The following is a 21,135-nucleotide window of genomic DNA, read 5'->3' as shown; positions in this document are numbered from 1 at the left end:
TCACACTTGTGGATCTGTGTGCATTTTCTATAGGCGCACTCACCATAAAACATATAGTGAAGTTCATTGGGTCAATTTGTGGGGGGTCGTTGTGCAATTATTATCAGTGCCACCACTTAAGGTGCAATCATATGTGTATGTATCAGAGTTGAGTATAGTAACGGATTGCATTTATTCTGCCGAGTGACTTTTTGTGATCATTTAGTAGTTGGCTGAGTAGTTTTAATGGAACATACTTTTCACTCCATTATATTCTGCTCGCTACCTTTATTTTCATTTTACTGGCTGATGTAACTCAAGTTATAATAGCAATGGGATTGTTTTATTCATTTTCACTTGATACAAAATAGAATTGACATTATACAGAGGCATCTTTTTATCATGAAACATCAACCAGAAGCTCCTCTAATAACTATAATAGTATGTGGTGGATCTTGAGAACTGATCACTCTTGTGGAAACCACATGATGGAGACAGTTAGGTTAGCACGCCACCTATGTGTAGATAAGAGAAACGACATGCTCATCTTTGAAAGAAAACACTCATGAGAAATTACTGGGAGAAAATGCGCAAAACTGCATGTAATATGATTGCAGAACACTACACGGAAAATATTTGGAGGAGTAAATTTTAAATGCAATGGTAGCGATAATGGCATACGGCTTTTACCTTCATACAAACGTTTTATATTATTACGCAACAGTGGCCAGTGCTGTGACAAGAAACTGTGACTAACATAGACAACATATTATGGATTATAAACGACAGAATTGAAGAAAAAAAAATCGATAGGTTATAGAAAATAACTTTATGGAACGTACATAGTTCCCGGAGGTAACACACTTCCGTGTTTACGTCACGTGGGTAATATCCCATAATGCAACTGCGCGTATTTCGCCGCACTTGTTGACATACAGTACCGTACTGTATATCTTCCGCATCTGGATTTTCCGAGGTAATATTTGTCTTTTAGTTGGTAGTATAGAAGAGTAACTAGGTCTAGAATGGTTACATGGTTAGCTAATTGCTCTGTTTAAGGTCTAAGGTCAGCATGAATATTTTTGCTATTGTTACACTTGCCTCTACCATAACGATCTATTGTAGTGTATGTGTAAACATGGGCGTTTCTCATGTTTTCATTGCGCGTCACGTGACCCGATTTAGTGATCAGCAAACAAATACATGTATTACACTGATGCGATCTAACAATTCCTAGGATTTTCTTGAACTTCAAAATGGATCCACAATATGAATTCCGTCTCCTGCGCCAAATCAACCATCAAAATGACAAGAGTCCTGCTGTGAGTTTCCTTGCATTTATTTCACTTGATTCAATTACTGCACTTTTCACACATCCCTTATATACTGTTTGCAGAAACCTGCTGCTTCCCCAATATTGTCACCCAGTAAGCTCGGAGACAGGTTCATTCCCACTCGAGCAGGGGCCAACTGGGACATCAACTTCCACAGGCTCGGTGTATGTACTCTGCTACAAAACTACAAATCAGAATCATGAGAGTGTAGCAGCATGTTTCGTTTATAGGGTATTGATTGGTTTTTATTTAAAAAAAACAAAAACAAATTCACAAGTTGTAATCAATGATGAGTGTCTTTGGTTTTCAAATAGGAAAATGAAAAGTCAGCAAATCAAAACAAGAAAGCCAAGGAACCATCTTCCGATATTGTTAAAGGTGAATATGATTTTCTATTTTCTAATTTCCATAGCAAACTATTCCAAGGCAACTACTTATGTTATTTACCAGTTCCGTTGGTGGCATTACAAAGCACGCACGAAATCTTAAATCGTTTCGGGCGCAATACAACCTGGACACATAAAGACAAAAAAAAAAACATTCATGTTCATATACACACCTATAAATAATATGGCTGTGGATTTCTGTTTGTATCAAATTCTAATTGTGCGTGCTTTTAGCAGATGGTTTGACGTACACGACTCTGCTGAAAAATGAGCTCCTGGGAGCAGGAATCGAAAAGATCCAGGACCCTCAGACGGAAGACAGTCATTTGCAGTTATTGACACCTGAAAAACAAAGACTCTTCACTGTATGATTATTTTAAATTTAAAAAAAAAAGGAAATGTGACCACTATACACTAAAGAGAAACCTTCCTCTTATGTTTTTATTTTTTGCAGTACACACTCGAGCTCAAAAGAGGATCACCAGCCAACGAAACTAACGTCTCTCCATACTCATTATCACCAGTCAGTAACAAAAGGTAAACGTCTTTATTTTGTTCCAAATGTAACATTTCAAGTTGTATCTTCCCTGGAGATTTCAACATTTCTGACTTTCCTTCTTGCAGTCAGAAACTGCTGCGATCACCTAGAAAGCCAACCAGAAAAATTCCCAAGATCCCTTTCAAAGTCTTGGACGCACCGGAGCTCCAGGATGACTTTTACCTTAATTTGGTGGACTGGTCATCTCTCAATGTGCTCAGCGTTGGCTTGGGAACATGCGTCTACTTGTGGAGTGCCTGTACCAGCCAGGTACACCTGCCATTCAATTATCGCTATCACCATAATGTGTAACTTTTGCTGTGGTTGAACTGGTTCTCTTCGTGACTTTATCAATGTATTCATTCTTTTTTGCATTGTTTTTTCCTTAGGTAACAAGGCTGTGTGATTTATCCGTGGAGGGGGACTCGGTCACATCAGTCGGATGGTCTGAAAGGGTAAGTGCTTACTTGGGTGGGTGGAGAAGAGTGGATGAGTTGGGGATGTTTTGTTAAAAGGTTTCTTCGTATGCTAAGGGCAACCTGGTAGCGGTGGGGACTCAGAAGGGCTACGTTCAGATTTGGGATGCTGGCGGCGGGAAGAAACTCTCCACCCTGGAAGGACACTCAGCCAGAGTCGGTCAGAATGTTTACAGTAAAATGAAATGATGCTGGACAATAACACTTTCCCTTTTGATTTAAATGAGGGTAACCTTTACTTTATTCAACTGTCCACTGTCGGGAATTATTTTAATAACGGGTAAACATTGAGTCAATGAATAGTTGTCGAGAAGTTTAAATCACTGATTTGGTGTCTGTGCTCAGGAGCGCTAGCATGGAATGCCGACCAACTTTCCTCGGGCAGCCGCGATCGCATGATTCTTCAGAGGGACATTCGAACTCCTCCACTTCAGTCAGAGAGACGGCTGCAGGGACACAGGCAGGAAGTGTGCGGCTTGAAGTGGAGCACCGACCATCAGCTGCTCGCTTCGGGCGGCAACGACAACAAGGTCTGTGTTTACGACATCACTTTTGACAAATGCTGGTTTATTTATATCATCTATTTTATATATACAGAATATCATTTTAATATACTGTAATTATCGAGAGTGAGAAGTCCATTCTGTATCTCTGCCACATATTTTCTCTCACATTCGCTCACTCAATGCTTCATTTCAGTTGCTGGTTTGGAATCACTCCTCACTGAGCCCAGCACAAGCTTACACAAATCATCTGGCTGCAGTGAAGGCCATCGCCTGGTCACCGCACCAGCATGGCCTACTGGCCTCTGGGGGCGGCACGGCTGACCGTTGTATTCGTTTCTGGAATACGCTGACATCACAGCCGCTGCAGTGTGTGGACACGGGCTCACAGGTCTGCAACCTGGCGTGGTCCAAGCATACAAATGAGCTGGTAAGCGACTCCGGATATTTGTTTTGGTTTTTTTTGTTTGAAATTAGTTGAAGTTAAGGAATTATATTATCAATTTCAAACAAATAATTGCTATCTAGCATGCTTTATTCATTTTCGAGTAACTGTCCAACGTGAATTGTCAGGTCAGTCAAAAAGTATATTTATATTTAATTAATTATAATAGGAATTCAAATTATTTTCTTCTCCTAGGTAAGCACTCATGGCTACTCTCAAAACCAGATCTTGGTGTGGAAATATCCAGCGCTCACTCAAGTAGCCAAACTCACTGGGCACACCTACAGAGTTCTCTACCTCGTTAGTTCCTTTTATTCTGTTCTTAATGACTTTTGATGTATATCATTTATGTCATTTTATCAAAGTTTATTAATGTTTTTTTCTTGTGAAATGTCAGGCGATGTCCCCAGACGGTGAAGCGATTGTTACGGGAGCTGGAGATGAAACGTTACGCTTTTGGAACGTGTTCAGTAAAACAAGATCCACAAAGGTTGGTGAAGCTTGTGGAACAGATTATCTTCATGTCCGACAGATTATTCACTTATTCATTGTTCATTTTCTTTCAGGAATCTGTGTCGGTACTTAATCTGTTTACCAGGATTCGGTGACATTGAACAACGAAGCGTGATTATCATTGCTACGTTTCTGCAATTTAACATGTTATTCAGGCAAGCTAGGTTTTGTAGATGTAGTTCAAGAAAAGACCATGTATCATAATGAAAGGCTTTATATTTTATTTTCTAAGTGTATATTGTTAGTATTGAGTTGTTTTCACAATTGTGAATCAAAGAGGGAACTTTTTGATTTTGTAAACACTAGTCTACTTTATTTAACGCACTTGAAATATGACATTGCTTGATGTTAACACTTATCATGGTTTCTGCAGTTTGAGCGATAATGTTACCAAGTTGCTGGTCTGAGTTCAGTTTGTCTAATGCTGTGCATTTAAATCATTACCACATAGTTGACTCTATGTAGTAAATTAATAAAATATATATGATTCACAGTATCTAGTGGGGCCTTTTCAAGCTGCAATTTAATGAAATGCAATGAAAATTTTGATTGCATAAGAATTATTTCAAAAATGCTACATTGCCAGCTTATTGTGTGTTTGAAGCAAAATGGTATATGGTGGCCTAATCTCTTAGATTTTTAAATTTGGTTATTCATTTATACAAATGAAACTGACCATATACTATATAGACACAGTACTTACATACAATATTTTGTATTTAATTGTTTACACAAAAAACTATCATTTCATTAGGTACATTTATTACAAGTAAATAAAAACCAATAAACGAATTAAAAAAAAAAGCTAAATTAAAGCAACAAATATGACATTATGAATGTTACACGGTTGCCGTATGTGGCCCAAGGAAAGAGAGTGTTTTATTATTTTAACACTATTTCTAATATTATTAATAAAAGTGAAATAAACTAATCGATTCATAGGTTGTAAACTAAAATGCTCTTCAATAAAGTTGTTAATAAAAGTGAGGATAGGCGGGGCATTCTAATCACGTGACCACAATGTTTCCGTCTGTTGACGGGCGGGAAATTAGAAGTCCAGGGAGTGTTTTGTATATTGTCTACGAACGTACAAACGCCACAGTCAACCAGTTTAGTACAACAAGTAACTACGAATAACTAGTCGATAGTTAGTTTATGTATCCAGCTAGCTAGCTAGCTAGCGACAATTCCATTTCGACGTCAAGCAGGATGGCGGCCAAACAGCTTGTGCGGGATTTGAAACTTTGGACGACAGAGTTCAATCTTTCCCCGGAGAGTCTGCCGCCTGACAACTATTTTAAAACGTCAGTGTCATTATTGTGTTATTATCGCTTATTGTCACAGGCACAACACCGCTTAACCATTATGCTAATTGTTTCCCTTCCAGGCTGTGTGTTGGGAGAAGAGCCTCCATTTGGAAGTATATAATCAACCACGTTTTTCAACAAAGGTTTGTCTTAAACATTTAAAAGTTTAAGTGGTCACCGATGTTGCTGTTATATGCAGGGTAGACCTAAAATATGTGTAAACGTTTTTTCAATTTCATTTATTACAATTATACATAGGTATACTATGTATACACTAGGTAATGAACCTTTTCTTTTTTGTATGGAAGCAATACGCTTTCATAGTTCACAACTGAACTCGTTTTGTCCTTTCTAGAACTGTGAAGCTCAGGAGAGGCAATCTTCAGTGGTATCCTTTTGTTTATGAATAACTTCTTGACTGTGTCACTATATTGACCACTAGATGTGATTTGTGTTATGTTTTTAACGTAATCTACTTATGAGAATGACTCAAGAGAAATTCAATTTAGTATATGTTGGCTCACTGCATTTGTTGACATGGGTCCTTGCAGAAGTCAGTCACTCCAGTTTCTAATTGTAATTTGTTTTTGTCAGCAACAGGACTGAAACCCTAAATCTCCGATAGCATATTTGTTGTTTGGATATTTTTTCTTTGACAATATCAACAAGGTACAAAGTTCTTCAAGATAAAGAGGTACTAAGTTACAATATATTTCAAACTCCATTTGTTGTTATTGCCGAAAGACAATGTTGTTTTGCATGCTCAGGCAAAGCAGCGTGAGTGTCTGAGCGTGGCTACTAAAAAGAGCGAGCTTCAGAAGAAGATTGAGCAGCTCAAAAGTGACATTGGTCATCTGGACTCTGAGATCAGAGCAACTGAGGAACAACTAGCCACACAAGGTCAGTACATTACAACAACACCAAAGTGTATCTCGGTGTGAAGAATTTTTTCCCATTGTTGTTTTTTTCCTTACCCCCTCAGAGCGGGCCAGCAGTTCCATCAAGGCTCAGGTGGAGGACAGTCAACAAAGGAATTTGCTTCTCCAGGCCTTCAAGCAGAAGTGCGTGTCACATCGCAAGATGCTGTCAAGTGACATTCAAGAGATCAATGGCTACTGTCAGGCTCTGGAGCAGATGGCCAGGTAAGGCAGAAACAGCCATCAGAATCATGGCGCCATTGAAAGATTAATTTTCATTACTCTACATTGCAGGAAAGCAGAAGTTGAGGTGCTGTTTGAGGATCAGCGTTCCAGCTACTGTGATGTTGATGTGCTCCTTTTCAAAGCTCCAGTGGAGGCACAAGTCCTGGTAAGAACCTCTGAACAAGTCATGATTTGTTCAAATTTGATTTAGGAATTTAAGACAGAAAAAAATCTAAATAACACATTGGACACCTTTCTGCTTGTTAATGAATAACATTTTCCTCTTATACTATTGCTGGTCCAATAAAGATTGACCCAAGTTTGGGAAAATCTGATTTACATAGAAACAACAACTAAAATTAGTCTTTTAATAGTTTTGGCTTATTGATGTTCTTTTATAACTGTTTTTATATAGCCTGGCAACATATCAACTAATGGCATCATGTCTTTCACTAGAGTTACGTGAGAAAACTTTGTGACGACCGGGTCCATTTTTATCAGTCTTTACAAGAGAGTGAATTGAAAACGTCAGACTGTGGGCGGTAGGAGCCTCACGTTTTATTGCTCATAAAAAATTCTGTATTTCCAACTGCTTTTTACGACTTGGTTAATTTTTTTTTTTTTCTCGTCCCAGTATGACTAGCGAGCAAAGGACTGTGTTTCAGGACTGGTTAAGTGCTGTGGAGGTTGGTCTTTTAAAATGAGGCAATACGTTATTCAGTAAAAATTTTAACATTAAACCAACGAAATTTCTGTTTATTTTATGTGTAGAACCTGGTGGATGTTTACCCCCCAAATCACATCCTCGCTTCATTGCAACATTTGGCCACCGAAAAGCAGAAGGCATTGGAGGCGAGCGTGTGCTCTCTGGATGTTACTCAAAACGCAAAAACTCTTGGGTAGGCAAAGCAAGAAGTTCATTTGAAAGTGTTTTCTGTTGTGGATTCATTGTTTTCTGTTTTTATTATAGGATTGATTATGAAAGGAATCAACTCCTGGACTTATTGGCAAAAGAGGATGACGACTTGCCGTCCGTTGAGGCACTCTTACAGGTTGTTCTTACAAACACATGATTAATACGGTGTTTGTTTTTATTTTTTACATCTGCAACAAATTACGTACATTACGTGCACGGTAGCTATGGTGGTTGCAAACTAAAACAAGCGGCAGGTTTGGCAGATCTTGGACAATTCTTCAAATAATACAAAAATAACTACCTGGTGTTTTAACATACATATCTTCACGTATTGTCTATTTATATGATTGCAGGCTGCATGGCAAGAATTAAAGGAGCGTTCTGATGAATTATCCCAGAGTCGCTTCAGAGTTAAGCAACTTCAGAACCAGCTGGTGGCTTGCAGGAAGCAAGCTGAACAGAATTTGTCTTGCTTCGATGACGACCACCACAATGACTCATTGGCACTGTAAGTCCCCTGTGCAGAATTCTTCTCAAACCACCACAGTAGCCAAGTTAAGTGAATGTTCATTTTTCTGGTTATTTTATTTAGGTCAGTTTTGGATTTGGAGCTCGAGTGTGTGATGAAGGCTGCAGCCAGGGATCATATTAAAAAATGGTGGATCGAACTTGACCAGCATGCCCGAAGTCAACAGGAGGCGCACAGCAATCTTTGCATTCAGTGGCAGAACATTGTGGATGTCAGCAAACTAGTGGTGAGCCTTGCTGGACAACATTGAGTTTTGCCCTGTTGGATATCACTCAACTTGTGTTGCTGCATCTGGTCAGGTCCTCAGACAGGAACAGATTAGAGGTCTGGTCAAGGGGATTTCATCAACTAAAACGGAATTGATCCAGATGCACAATGAGGTGTCTTTTCCATCTTTGATGCCTCGCTTTACATCATCCAAATTTTCAAAAATTCATCAGTGATCAATCTGACTGTCTTTGTTTTAGCTACAGGACTTTGTAAAGGGCAAGGTGGTGCCACAGTGCCATGATGTCGCCAGTACTGCCGACAATACGAGGAACTCCATCTCAAAGGAGGTTAAACAGATGGGCACTGTTTCGATTCAAGCTCTGGACCGGAGGACTGTTGATGGGTAAGAACATGTTGTTCAGTACTTGAATATGTACATAACATGCATCGGTTGGAAATTTGCGAAGAGTCCACACAGAAAGGCCCTAGCGCAGAGATTCCGATTCCTCAGAAATGTGAGGCAAACGTGCTGAACACTAGACTGCTGCATTCAAATTCTCTGGCTATTTCTCACTTCAGAATGCAGAGAATTCCGACATCGTGGCTGTCCATCAATCGGTTGCAGTCGCCAACCTTCAGCAGCCTCTGTCAAAGCATGCCGTTCCCGCTCTACAGGGTGAGTGTATAAATCACTTTCAGCTGTTGTGACCAAAGTGCGGCCAACGTTTTGTTCTCAAGCATCACGGCGTTTTGTCGTTTGGAGTCACGAGTCAGCAGTTAACAATATGACGCAAAAAGAGAAACTTGTGGTGTCGTGGCCCCGCCGCTAGTTTGTCTCGAGTGCTGAACGTCGAATGCATTTGGCTGCACAGATGAACATACACAGACCCCCCCATCCAGAAGACACTTTTTCTCTAATTCCATTTGATCATTTTTACTGAAGGCTCCTGAAGAGTTGTGCGCCCAGGTGTACCGCAACAAGCTCGAGTGGCGGTTTCTCTCTCTGTTACTACAACTTTACTCTACCACCCTGCGGAAATCCAAGGAGGAGGTGGCGCAGCTGCTTGTATCTGATCACAAAGGTAATCGAGCATTGACAGTTTTCTTGAGGCGTGTACAGTTCACGCAAAAATACTTCTTAACTGCATTCTAATGATTCTTTGCCGTCTTGTATTTTTAAGTCTTGCTGGCCAGAGTCAAAGAGGAAGATGAAAAACTGCTGGAGTCGTTGGTACCAAGAGCCAGGATTCTTGTGCAAAAATGCGCAAATGGTTTTTCTAATGTAGAGAAAGTTCAAATGGCCATCAGTGACTGGTGAGACGCATTGCTAGACACTTACTGAATACTCTGGAAAAGAAACTTAGATTTGTTTTCTGCAATTATTTCACAGTTCAGTAAATGAATATAGACTGACAGAAATTTTTTTTAACGGGGAAACACGGTTAAAATCATTTAGAATGATTAACTGCTTCAGGCTGTAACTTGATTCATCGTTGAGTGAAGTGTTTAATTTAAAAATCAATGTATGAATCACAATAATATACATTTCTTGGCATTGTATTTTGTCGTTGCGTGTGTTTGCTGCATTTGTTAGTTAACTTATTTGTTTGTCTTTGTGTGGGTTCACACCCGTAGGTGGGATCAGCCGGCCCAGCATGTCCTACCTGATGTCCGCAAAGGAGGACTGACTTTTCGGCAGTGGCTGGATAGGTGGAAACTAGCTGCCGAAGTCTAGATGAGACGAGTAAACCTGTACAAGTGGCAAAACTGGCTGTTGTTACATTCGATTTGTTTCATCCTTGATAGTTCTGCTATGTGATGCTGTGCGGTAAAAAAAAAAACGAAAAAAATTGATGTTTTTATCTTGTCTTTCTTGGAATGAATAAAGTGGACTTGCTGTTTTGTGGGCGATTTCAACTGATTATTATTCAGGCATACGCAGCTTATTGCTGCTTATTGTAAACTACCGGTCGATGTGTGATCGGGGCATTGATAAACATGGTAGTGGTGCTTTTAAATATAATGTAAACGCTGTGATTTCTCATGAAGCAACACTGCTCCTTTGTAGCAGTGTAGGGGGAGTGGAGCATTCTCATTCTTGTGAATTCAGCTCCGCCCATCGTTGCGCATGCGCAATAGAGTTCTTCACTCCCTTTTTTTTTCTCACTTGACTCTGGCTTCCGGACGCCGAAAAACAGCGCTGCCGCCGAATTTAAAGAGACAGGCAATAGTTATTTTAAACACGATAAACGGCAACCATTGTCCCTCAGCTTTCTTCCTCTCCTCAAATGCGTCTTGACTCCGCTCGTTCCATTCGACGATGTTTCGCCAAAGTCAGGTCGAGTAGCAGCCTGTCCGTCATCTGCCTCCACTCGATTGGATTTTCCGTTTGTTAGCGCCGTGCCGAGCGAGACTGTCCGAGCCAGGCAAAGTAGGACTGCTTGGCTCGCTGGTGGCAGGCTGGCTCCCCGACCGAGGGGGCGCTTTGTCGGCTAGCCAACCCGCCGAAGCGACACTGAAGCTTCCCTCGCAAGTTGGGCTCCAGCAGCCTCCCCTCGCCGGGCTCATGGCGAAGATCCAGGCGCACAGCACGGCGAAACAAATCAACCAAATTCAAGACAAGCCTTTCGTTATAACACAAAAGCAAGTGCAGCAGCAGCAACAACAGCAGCAGCAGCACTTCCAGAAGCTCAAGGTAAGAAGACAACAGAAAAGGGGGAGGAAAAGTCCCCTCAGAGTCACAACCATTTTGTTTTATTACACCGGGCTTGCCTTGTTTGAGACATCGAACGTCGAGACGAGTGAGAGCGTTGTTGGCTCAGCCCGCGGAGCTCACTGGCCTATGAAAAGTAATTCGTTTCTCAACATTGAGATTTAGGCGTCGATGTGGGAAGTGTATTTATTTTATATGAAAGGGCGTCACAAGTGACAGCCGAGTGACACAGTTTGCGCTACTTTCTCATTTCACTGTCATTGGCAGCCACAGAGAGCAAATGTGAACTCGAAAAAAAAAAAAAAAAAGCTCGCTTGTGGGAAGTTCCTCCTTGTTCCTTTTTTCAACCACCCTGAACAAAGTGGAGGACGTCAGTCAGGCTAGCCGAGAGAGGCTACCCTACTTGATTAGCAGCTTCTTAACACGTTTATTCGTATCGCAGTGTTCGCATTTTCCCCCCTCGCCGTGAGGTGGTTAAAATGGGCGACGAATAAATCTCGAGTGGCAAAATGTGCATGCGTGTGTAGGTGTTCGAGGAGTTATTATCGTCATTTGACTGGCTAATGCTAACACGAGTAACCCTGCAAAGATCTCCGACAATGCTTTGTTTGAACATACACAATTTCATCGTAACCTAATCCCAAACTTGCTCTTGGCGAATACAGAAAGACACCAAGCAGTGAACAAAAGCCTTCTGGCGTGTTTTGGTAGCCACGCATTCATTCATTCATTTATTTATTTATTTATTTACTTGCTGTACACCGCGTACAGCTGTTTACTTCAGTATTTCTTCATAAAGATTTTGCATTGGATAGTGAAAATAAATGTCGTGTTCGAAACATTTAACAAGTACCATTGCTGAAATTCCGCTGTGCATTTGTGTGCGTTAGCGTACAATTTGTCGCGGTCATTTGTTTATTGAGCTAAATACGAAGCGTACGCTGTTGAGCTGCAGCAGAGCTGATTCAGCATCCTGCTTCGTTTGTTATTTGACCATTCAAAAATGCCTCTGTGGTCTGCTTAATACTTCAAATGTTCTCGACGTGTGTTGCAGGTTGAAGATGCCTTGTCATACCTGGACCAGGTTAAAATACGTTTTGCAAACGACCCTGGCATATACAACAAGTTTCTCGACATCATGAAAGAGTTCAAGTCACAGAGGTATCGACTTAAAATGCAAACACAGGATTATGTTTGTCTGCAAGACTTTATTGAGATGCTTAAATTCATGTTACCTCAACATTTTCTATCACTGATTTGCGTGATCTTTTTTTCTTACCTCTGTTCTCTTCTGCAGCATTGACACTCCAGGAGTAATAAACAGAGTGTCACAACTTTTCCATGGACACCCCGACCTAGTATTGGGCTTCAATGCCTTTCTCCCACCGGGGTATCGGATAGAGGTCCCAAAAAATGGAATTGCCTTCCTTCAGTCACCTTTCTCCACACAGGTGAGAAACACGTACTACTCACTTTCACACGGCATTCCCGGTAAATTAGCCCTCCAAAGGCTATAATTAGATGTGTGGCCACGTCAGTGGGACGGTGACAATCGGTTTCTACACAAGTGGTGTGTTTAGTGAGAGTTAGCCAAACTCACTTTCTTTCTGCACAAAAAAAAAAAAAATTCGTCTGGACAGCCCGGGCCGCAACTCGGCCTGGTTCGAAACCAACCGTGCACTCACATTTGTTTATTTGCTGTGACGTATTCGTCGTGAGCAACGTCACTTTGACACCCGGCAAGGACAATAGTTTGTTTGATTCAGCATTAAACTCAGTGTTAAAGGTTTGACCAGAAGTGCTTAGCCATTAAAACCCCAGCAGCTGACAACACTAGAAGTATTTATTTCAAAATGTTTTTTTTTTCCTTGTCCACTCATTGCTGATTGGTCCATTTCACTGTCCGTTTGCTCGGGTTTGCCCTTCCTCAGAAATGTGCTTGATTAGACTGTGACGAGACTCAATCGCCTTGAGTCTGGATTTGCAGGCTAAGTGAGTGCATCCATCCATCCATCCATTCATTTTTTTATACGGCTTATCCACTTGAAAATTACGGGGTTCTAAACTGGTTGCCAGTCAGTCACTAGGTAGAGACAGACAGTTATCCACATTGTCACTAATTTGTAACTGAACCTGCAAATGTATCAATATAACATGACTGCTATGGACAGTGAGTTGTGGGTCCTGAACTTCATACGCATTGAAAAATAAAACATTTATGAAAAAAGTTTGAACATATTCAAACACGTACAGATTTTCTAACTGGTCATAACTGTTGAGTATGTCCGCAAGTTTTTTTTTTTTTTAATTTCCTCAAATTCACGCTGCACACGTTTGTTTATGAGCATATTCCAACATACAAAATGCCAAGCAGCCTTACCTCAATAGACCCCTGGGACTTGCTGTAAATAAATAAATCTCTATATTCAGAAATGCCATCACCACCTTGATATTTTTCATTCATCACTGAATTTGTTTGATTTCATATCAGATTTGCAGTGGGACTTCCACATGTAAACAATCCAAATGGGCTTTCTCTGATCCAATAGACTAAACATATAAAGTTGTTTTTTTTTTCTTCTCCATTTATTCCAGCAAACATTTGCTTTCATACTCTCCAGAAAGTTGCAGAGGCACACTCGTTGTATCTTTGGGATTCATTTTATTCTCTGTTTTGTACTGCCTGCTCGTCTTTGACTTGTGAAGGACATTTTAGGCTCTTGGGCTGCTCAGTGAACCAATTGGGTTGTTTGCCGTGGTAAGACCGCATTGGTGGCATTTTTTAGAGAATAGTTGAAAGTTGAAACCACTGATGTTGAAAAGTACGCTCTAAGTCGTGAAAAAAAGCAGTAAGGCTAAATGTTAATACTCAACCACATGATAGGGCTCTTTATCCGCAACCATAATAACATAACACATTGTTTGGTTCGTTGTAATGATGAATTTGCGTTTTGGTGACAAAACAAGCATGATTGTTGTATCTAAGTTGATTATACGACATTTGTCTTCTATTCAGGTGTCGCCAGGCCAACAGGGGAAGATTGTCACCGCCTCCACTATGACGTCGACCTCCGGTGCCGCGTCCGCCACCACCTCTGAAGCCGGACCAGCTCACCCCGGTGACTCGAAGCCGTCCTCGGCAGAGTCCCTTTCCTCCTCGACTTCTTCAGCCGGGCCCGCGGAAAATCCCAGCAGACTGTCGCTTCCGTTGGCAAGCAGAGAGAGTCAGAATCAGGCCGCCACCTCGTCAGGGTCCCCGCCCGCCTCAGAGACCAGCCCAGTGGAGTTTGACAGTGCCATCAGCTACGTAAACAAGATAAAAAACCGCTTTTTGGACCACCCAGAGATCTACAGAGCCTTCCTAGAGATTCTTCACACGTATCAGGTACCACTGTTTGAGAGCTGTTTAAGTTGCTAGTCATGGCTATGCTGTGGCCTTTTCCTCTATCGCTCTAATGCCTATTTTGATAATACTTTGACTGCCTTCCATCTCTCAGAAGGAGCAGCTGGAGGTAAAGGAAAGCCGGGGCAGTCGAGGTACCAGCGGGATGACTGAAGACGAAGTCTTTTCCAAAGTTGCCAGTCTTTTTAAGGGACAAGAAGACCTCCTGGCTGAGTTTGGTCAATTCTTGCCTGATGCCAAGAGATCGCTGGTCAGTGGAGGCCCTCCCTTCCTTTGCAAAATGTCATGCCGATAACCTTATCGTAAAAATGAGTTTCGCTCGTAGCATTTATATCCAGCCCAGTGAGACATGATCCAATTTGTTATCAATAGTTCACCGGAAACTCGCTGACGGGAGCAAAAGAGCAGTTGAAAAGGCCAGAGGATGACGACCTGTTAACCAAACAGAACAAAAAGAGGCCCAGACCCATACTCCTGCCGCACATGTCTCCGCTACTCAAGGTAGTGCACTGGAGTAGTTTATTACTTTTTGAACGTCAATGTATGTCCGTCCTTAAGAGTATTTCAACATGACTGGTTTTCCCCATTTAAGAAAAAAATGAAGTATTCCTGTACCAAAGACCAATCCATCGCTTCTGTTGGCAAACATGGAGTCCTGCGAGAGTTCTCCTTTTTTGATAAGGTGAGAAATCTTCCATGGCAGATAAGCGCTGTGTTATGGCACAGGGCCTATAATGTTGCTGTCGATGTAATTTTCCCCTTAGGTTCGCCGCCTGTTTAAAAGCCAGGAAGTGTATGAGAACTTCCTGCGCTGCATTGCCTTGTTCAACCAGGAGGTGGTATCGGGAGCTGAGCTACTCCAGCTCGTCACTCCTTTCCTGGGGTGAGTAGGGACTGGAAAATAACCCGTGTAGGGCAATCTACTTCAAAAATGTCATGTATCCCTCCATTAATCTATGTTGAAAGTGTCTAGGTATGTCGTATAATCAAATACTACATGTTAAATGCTGAAACACAATTGACCACAGCTCATCCATCATACATGATGCACAAAATGAGATTATATTTTTTTCTCTATTTGCTGCGGTCTCAAACCTGAAATTTTAAATCTACGATTTCACTCGTTGACTTCTAGTGTTCTATGAATATAAAAAGTAGAAGTAAATTGTCCGGTATTTGTCACTCACCATTGAATCCAAATGCTTTCCAGGAAGTTTCCTGAAGTGTACACACAGTTCAAATCCTTTTTGGGAGACAAAGAGCTCTCTCATGCCATGTCGGGGCTGTCGGATCGCTACATGGAGGGAGGAGGAGGCAGGGAAGTAGATTATGCCTCTTGCAAACGCCTGGGCTCCAGCTACAGAGCGCTGCCCAAGACCTACCAGCAGCCTAAATGCAGCGGGCGCACGGCCTTATGCAAAGAGGTGTGTCCGATGTCACAACATCGTGTAATTGACAGATAAAGGCACGGTATCAACAAACCACTCTCTTCATAGCGAAAGCTGCCACTGATCCTTTGCACCCATGTGTTTAGGTGTTAAATGACACCTGGGTGTCATTCCCCTCCTGGTCAGAGGACTCCACCTTCGTCAGCTCCAAAAAGACTCCTTATGAGGAGCAGCTGCACCGTTGTGAGGATGAAAGATTTGAGGTACTACATTTTGAATCGTGGGAACCCTTACAGATGATTATGAAGTGTGAACTATTTACATGCACAGGCAACGCTGGTTCCCGGTGGTTCGGGCTCCAGCCTCTATCACAAAAATTTGAGATGAATGCATTCTCTCCTCTAAAATCTTTGACAATTCAATACGTTCATTTCTAAATTGCCCCATTAGTTGGATGTTGTTCTGGAAACCAACCTGGCCACCATCCGAGTGCTGGAGAGCGTACAGAAAAAGCTGTCGCGCCTCTCGCCCGAGGACCAGGATCGCTTCCGGCTAGACGACTGCCTGGGCGGCACCTCCGAGGTCATTCAGCGCCGCGCCGTGTATCGAATCTATGGCGACAAGGCTCCCGAGATCATCGAGGGGCTGAAGAGGAGTCCGGCCACGGCAGTACCCGTGGTGCTCAAGAGGTCAGAGATGCTTATTTGTTCGCGTCTTCATTCCCACATATAATCGAAACAGCTGTGTGGAGAAATAATTTAGGTTGTTTGCAGTCAATGGTCACAGCATCTCAGTCATGTGCCTTATACTGTAGCAGTACTGAAATTGATACTCAGTTTTGAACGCTATTCCATGGCAGTCAACAACATACAATACATTGAACCTGCATTGTGGTTGATAGGTTGAAAGCCAAGGAAGAGGAGTGGAGAGAGGCCCAGCAGGGTTTCAACAAGATCTGGAGGGAGCAGTATGAGAAGGCCTACCTCAAGTCCCTAGACCACCAAGGAGTCAACTTCAAACAAAATGACATGAAGGCTCTGCGCTCAAAGAGTCTCCTCAATGAGATAGAAAGTGTCTACGATGAGGTAAATCATTTGTTTCTGCTACGGGTATAATACATGAAACATGTTAATGTTTGTTTCATGTCTATTACTTCCATTCACACTGCTTTCAGAGGGCATTAGCATAATTTTCCTCAAAGTGATTTTTAAATTTGGTATGGGTATGTTTGTGTGTGTGAACCATTTGAAGCAGCTGCTATTTGTTTGACCAAACAGAGAATCCCATCCCTCGAGACCACTGGTTCCTTCATCTTTGCATAATCGACACAGAACAGAGAAGAATAGAATGAGTCTTTTCCAATTGTCATAATAGGCAAATTCCCGCTTTTTAACAGCAAATGGACTGTGGCAGCACACAGAAATGATGATAATAATGATAAACCGCAAATAAACTTCTCTTTTCTTACACTTCTGCTGTACGACACAGCTTCACAAAATGCTAATTGAAGGACTAATATTTCTGTGAGGCTGGATGCGGCGTATTTAAAGCTCTTCTTGGCGCTTGTGTTTTAGCGACAGGAACAGAGCACAGAAGAGGGCGGCGTTGGCCAGCAGGCTCGCAATGGCTCCGGCGCAGTATCGGCCAGCGAGCCTCACATGGTGTTTACGTATGAGGACAAGCAAGTCCTGGAGGATGCCGCCGCCCTCATCATCTACCACGTCAAACGCCAGCCCACCATTCACAAAGACGACAAGGACCACATCAAGCGCATCATCCAGCACTTTGTGCCCGACCTGTTCTTCTCGCGCCGCGGTGAGCTCAGCGACACGGAGGATTGGACTGATGAGGAGGCGGAGCCAGAGGAGGGAGGAGAACGAGGAGTGAGCGCAGCAGCAACAACGGCACCACCACCACCACCACCGACAACAACAACAGGAGTGAATGCCAACACTTCTGATGTAGCAGAAGCAACGGCAACGAATAGTCCGTCTCAACCTCAACCAGCCCAAGGTCAGGGGCCGGCCCAGAGCCAGCAGCAACTAAACAATGAATCCAGAAGGAGGCGCTGCAGCCCACCCCAACCACCAGAGAGCGAGGCTTGCAGTACTCCTGGTAGCACCAGCCAAACGGTGACCACGACCACCACATCTATCCCCGGAGCCACGCCTATGGAGACCAGTTCAGGCGCCCCTGCTGAGAAGGTGGACCTGCGTGACCCTGAAGCAGAGCACCAGAAGGAGCTGGACGACGTCTACAACCTGTTCTACGTCAACAACAACTGGTACTTCTTCCTGCGGCTGCACCAGACTCTGTGCTCGCGATTGCTGCGAGTGTATCGACAGGCCGAGCGGCAGCTGCTGGAGCACCGCGCCGAGCAGAGCAGGGAGCGGCTGCTCGTGGCCGAAGGCAGGCGGGAAAAGGCATGCGACCTCGCCATGGAGCTGCGCCTCAAACAGCCAAGTAGGTTGCATGGATAAGTCACTTGGATTTCAAAAATGTCCCGATGTCATATGTGTCATGTTTGTGTGTGCGTGCAGGTGAGGTGGAGTTAGAAGAGTACTATCCAGCCTTCCTGGACATGGTCCGCAGCCTGCTGGACGGCAACCTTGACTCGACTCAATACGAGGACACACTGCGAGAGATGTTCACCATTCACGCTTACATCGGCTTCACCATCGACAAGGTCATCCACAACATCATCCGGCAGGTAGGCCCCCGTCCGTCCCACTGCACTATTAACACCGGTATGATGCTCCTCAAGTCCTAACTTGAACTCTTGACGCGACTCTAGCTCCAGCACCTGGTGAGCGACGAGGTGTGTCTGCAGGTGGTGGAGCTGTATCTGGCCGAGAGGAAGAGGGGGGCTGCCGGGGGAAACCTCACTTCTCAGTGCGTGCGAGCCGCCTGGGAGACAAGCTACCAGTGGAAGGCTGAAAGAGCCATGGCTGAGGAGAACTGTTTCAAGGTCAGAGTTCATCTGAATGTAATAAATTGTTGAATATGTGCATGTTGCTCAATGTTTGTATTTTATAGAATTGTTGTAAATTGTTTTCTATCTGCCTTTCATTTCATCAGGTGATGTTTATTCAAAACAAAGGTCAAGTGACAATGACTATTGAGCTGCAGGACACTGAGGAGGCCCAGGCTGATGACCCCTTGGACATTCAGGTAAATTCAGTAGATAATACTTTCAAACATCAAATTGTGTGATTGGTCCAATTAACATTCATGTTGTTTCAGTGCTTGTCCAGCTACATGGAGCAATTTGTTGGAACTGAGTCTAGTCTGTGTTCACAAGCAGACGGCTACTTTTTTAAACCGGTCTTTCTTCCACGGTAAGCGAGTTCAACTCACGCCTGTTTTGTGCTCAGGGAAATGTATTACACAATCTGTTCCTATGCTCGTTACTCCCCTTTAGTGCCACAATGCCTTGAAACTGTTCTGGTGTTGACTTACTCATGTGATAATGCGTGTTGCTCTTGTATAGGAACCTTCGTCGTTTCCGGCGTTGGCAAGTGCGTCAGGTGGAGGCGATGCGCTGCCGGCGAGAGTGGCACCGGCAACTGGGTGTGGAGAACGCCGGCAGCCTGGACTGTCGCTTCAAGCTTAACACTCACAAGATGGTGTTTGTGATGAACTCCGAGGACTACATGTACCGCAGAGGAGCGCTGGTCAAGGCCAGGAAGGTACGCTTTTGATGTGATCTTCTAACTGGGCGCACACGGCAATGCGTATATACATTTTATTGTCTGTGTGAGCTAAGGCCAAAATAACACACAACTACTATTTGAGATGGACTGCTTTTAACGATGCTGCCCGTCTTTCCTTTTCCCAGTCTCAGCACCAAGTGGCGGCAAACCAGCACGAGCGCTTGGCCAAGTGGCACCGGGGCTGGCGGGCAGAGCACGTGACGCCCTCGGCCGAGCGCAGCGTGCACAAGTGGCTGATGGGAGAGGACGAGGAGGACATGATCCCCTGCAAGACCACCTGCCTGTCCACGGAGCTCAAGGGCCAGGCAGTTAACAGATACCGCGTTCATTACAGCGGTAGCAAAGCCCCCGCCTCGCCTTAAGAGGACATTCGCGCGCATCTCCCCGCGCACACACAGCTGGTTACATGCATGGACATCCCTACACTAAACAGTGCAGTACTTGTGTACCTTCACCTTTCATGTTCACTCCCTCGTGCAGAGTGAACGTGTTGGAAGAGCAAGTCATACACGAGTGTGGACTTAGGGGAGGCCACAACTGCCCCCCCATACTCTTAAAAACCTTTTCACTCAGCATCAGCAGTATCATCTGGCACTAAAAGTCAACAAGATTTGACCACATAATGGAAATAGTTTCAGAAATGTGAATGTCTGTTTTATTTTCTTTCTTTCTTTCTTTTTTTAAATGAAAGTCTTGTGTAGTTTTTAGCTTGTAAAGCCAAATAGCCTTCTGCTTGTTGGTGGATTTAATGCGCGTGTCTACAAAGGAGATCATGGTATAAACGCGTGTATGTATGTTTGTGTAACCTGTACTTCATTCTGACAAGTATGTGCATATGTATTTTTTCTATATACACCATTTGAAGATCATGTGGTTCTTTACAGTGTTTGCTGTTGGCCAACTCTTGATGTTTGCATCAATTACTTTACCCCACATTTTGTATCGTAGCTAAACACATTATAAGAGGGCCACTAAACACATTCTAAGCGGGCTAACAAAGAGTCCTACAAGTTGATTGGTTTAATACTGAAGAAATTATGTATCATAATCTTGATTTCACTGAATGTTTTTTTTGTGGTCTGTTTTTTCCCCCCCCTTCCATTTTTCATTTTGCATACTGACATTGAAAATAAAAGCAAAAATATCAGTGTTAAAATAGAATGTATAACATTTATCCTGTATCAGTTATCATAAAATAAACAACCTAGTTGTTGTGACCTTCTTAGATGGTGATGGTGGACACATCTCGTCTGAAGCACAATTTAATTAAGTCAATCCAAATCTCTATGGTAGTGATTTGTTAACATTTGCTGCTGCCTGAGCTTCTTGGTTGAAACTCTGACACTGTGATGGAATTTATTCTCCCTATGCTTGTGTTGGCTTCCTCCCACTTTCGAAAAAACATACAAGCTTGGTTAATTGTCTCTAGATATGGTATGTACGAATGTTTTTTTTTGTTTTTGTCTACATGTTTTCTGCGACCAGTTCAGGATGAACTCTCATCCACAGCTTATTGAGGTTAGTTGCAGCTCACCCTTGAACCCTATGAGGATTGAGGACAAGTCGTATAGAAAATAGATGGATAGAAAATGTCCTCTAATTTTGTAATGAGTCATTTGATTGAGGACGAGCCTCATAGA

General features: G+C 42.9%; 3 protein-coding genes across 6 annotated transcripts; all 3 read left to right on the top strand.

Moving 5' to 3' along the window:
• Window positions 1–840: 840 nt before the first annotated feature.
• On the top strand, window positions 841–4,670 carry LOC119122326 (fizzy-related protein homolog). 4 transcript variants are annotated; one of them, XM_037250704.1, is made up of 14 exons: window positions 841–955; window positions 1,217–1,301; window positions 1,376–1,477; window positions 1,628–1,691; window positions 1,937–2,064; window positions 2,154–2,236; window positions 2,324–2,507; window positions 2,627–2,692; window positions 2,771–2,873; window positions 3,059–3,243; window positions 3,413–3,646; window positions 3,857–3,961; window positions 4,059–4,151; window positions 4,228–4,670. In XM_037250704.1, exons 2-14 carry the CDS (start codon window positions 1,236–1,238, stop codon window positions 4,267–4,269), a joined length of 1,455 nt encoding a protein of 484 aa, XP_037106599.1. In that variant the 5' UTR covers window positions 841–955; window positions 1,217–1,235; the 3' UTR covers window positions 4,270–4,670. The 4 variants fall into 4 exon arrangements, with proteins under 4 accessions (XP_037106599.1, XP_037106598.1, XP_037106597.1 ...); XM_037250703.1 differs by having other exon boundaries at window positions 1,934–2,064; XM_037250702.1 differs by having other exon boundaries at window positions 1,376–1,544.
• A 295-nt stretch (window positions 4,671–4,965) lies between these two features.
• On the top strand, window positions 4,966–10,191 carry haus5 (HAUS augmin-like complex, subunit 5). The gene is made up of 19 exons (XM_037250688.1): window positions 4,966–5,478; window positions 5,562–5,624; window positions 5,837–5,869; window positions 6,151–6,175; window positions 6,249–6,381; window positions 6,464–6,623; window positions 6,693–6,789; window positions 7,080–7,165; window positions 7,258–7,309; window positions 7,395–7,522; window positions 7,594–7,675; window positions 7,893–8,047; window positions 8,132–8,294; window positions 8,368–8,448; window positions 8,536–8,681; window positions 8,858–8,954; window positions 9,222–9,360; window positions 9,460–9,592; window positions 9,914–10,191. Exons 1-19 carry the CDS (start codon window positions 5,384–5,386, stop codon window positions 10,011–10,013), a joined length of 1,968 nt encoding a protein of 655 aa, XP_037106583.1. The 5' UTR covers window positions 4,966–5,383; the 3' UTR covers window positions 10,014–10,191.
• Window positions 10,192–10,437: 246 nt separating this feature from the next.
• On the top strand, window positions 10,438–20,720 carry sin3b (SIN3 transcription regulator family member B). Its single transcript, XM_037250655.1, has 19 exons — window positions 10,438–10,973; window positions 12,046–12,152; window positions 12,289–12,442; window positions 14,008–14,376; window positions 14,489–14,644; window positions 14,767–14,895; window positions 14,987–15,076; window positions 15,159–15,277; window positions 15,605–15,818; window positions 15,929–16,045; window positions 16,233–16,471; window positions 16,684–16,867; window positions 17,357–18,245; window positions 18,323–18,492; window positions 18,577–18,750; window positions 18,861–18,953; window positions 19,026–19,120; window positions 19,273–19,471; window positions 19,621–20,720. The coding sequence occupies exons 1-19, from the start codon at window positions 10,845–10,847 to the stop codon at window positions 19,855–19,857; spliced, it is 3,864 nt and encodes a 1,287-aa protein (XP_037106550.1). The 5' UTR covers window positions 10,438–10,844; the 3' UTR covers window positions 19,858–20,720.
• Window positions 20,721–21,135: the final 415 nt, after the last annotated feature.

Source organism: Syngnathus acus, chromosome 4 (assembly GCF_901709675.1).
Source record: "Syngnathus acus chromosome 4, fSynAcu1.2, whole genome shotgun sequence".
NCBI lineage: Eukaryota > Metazoa > Chordata > Actinopteri > Syngnathiformes > Syngnathidae > Syngnathus > Syngnathus acus.
The sequence above is the reverse complement of the archived record's forward strand: the minus strand, read 5'-3'. Positions and strand labels throughout refer to the sequence as shown.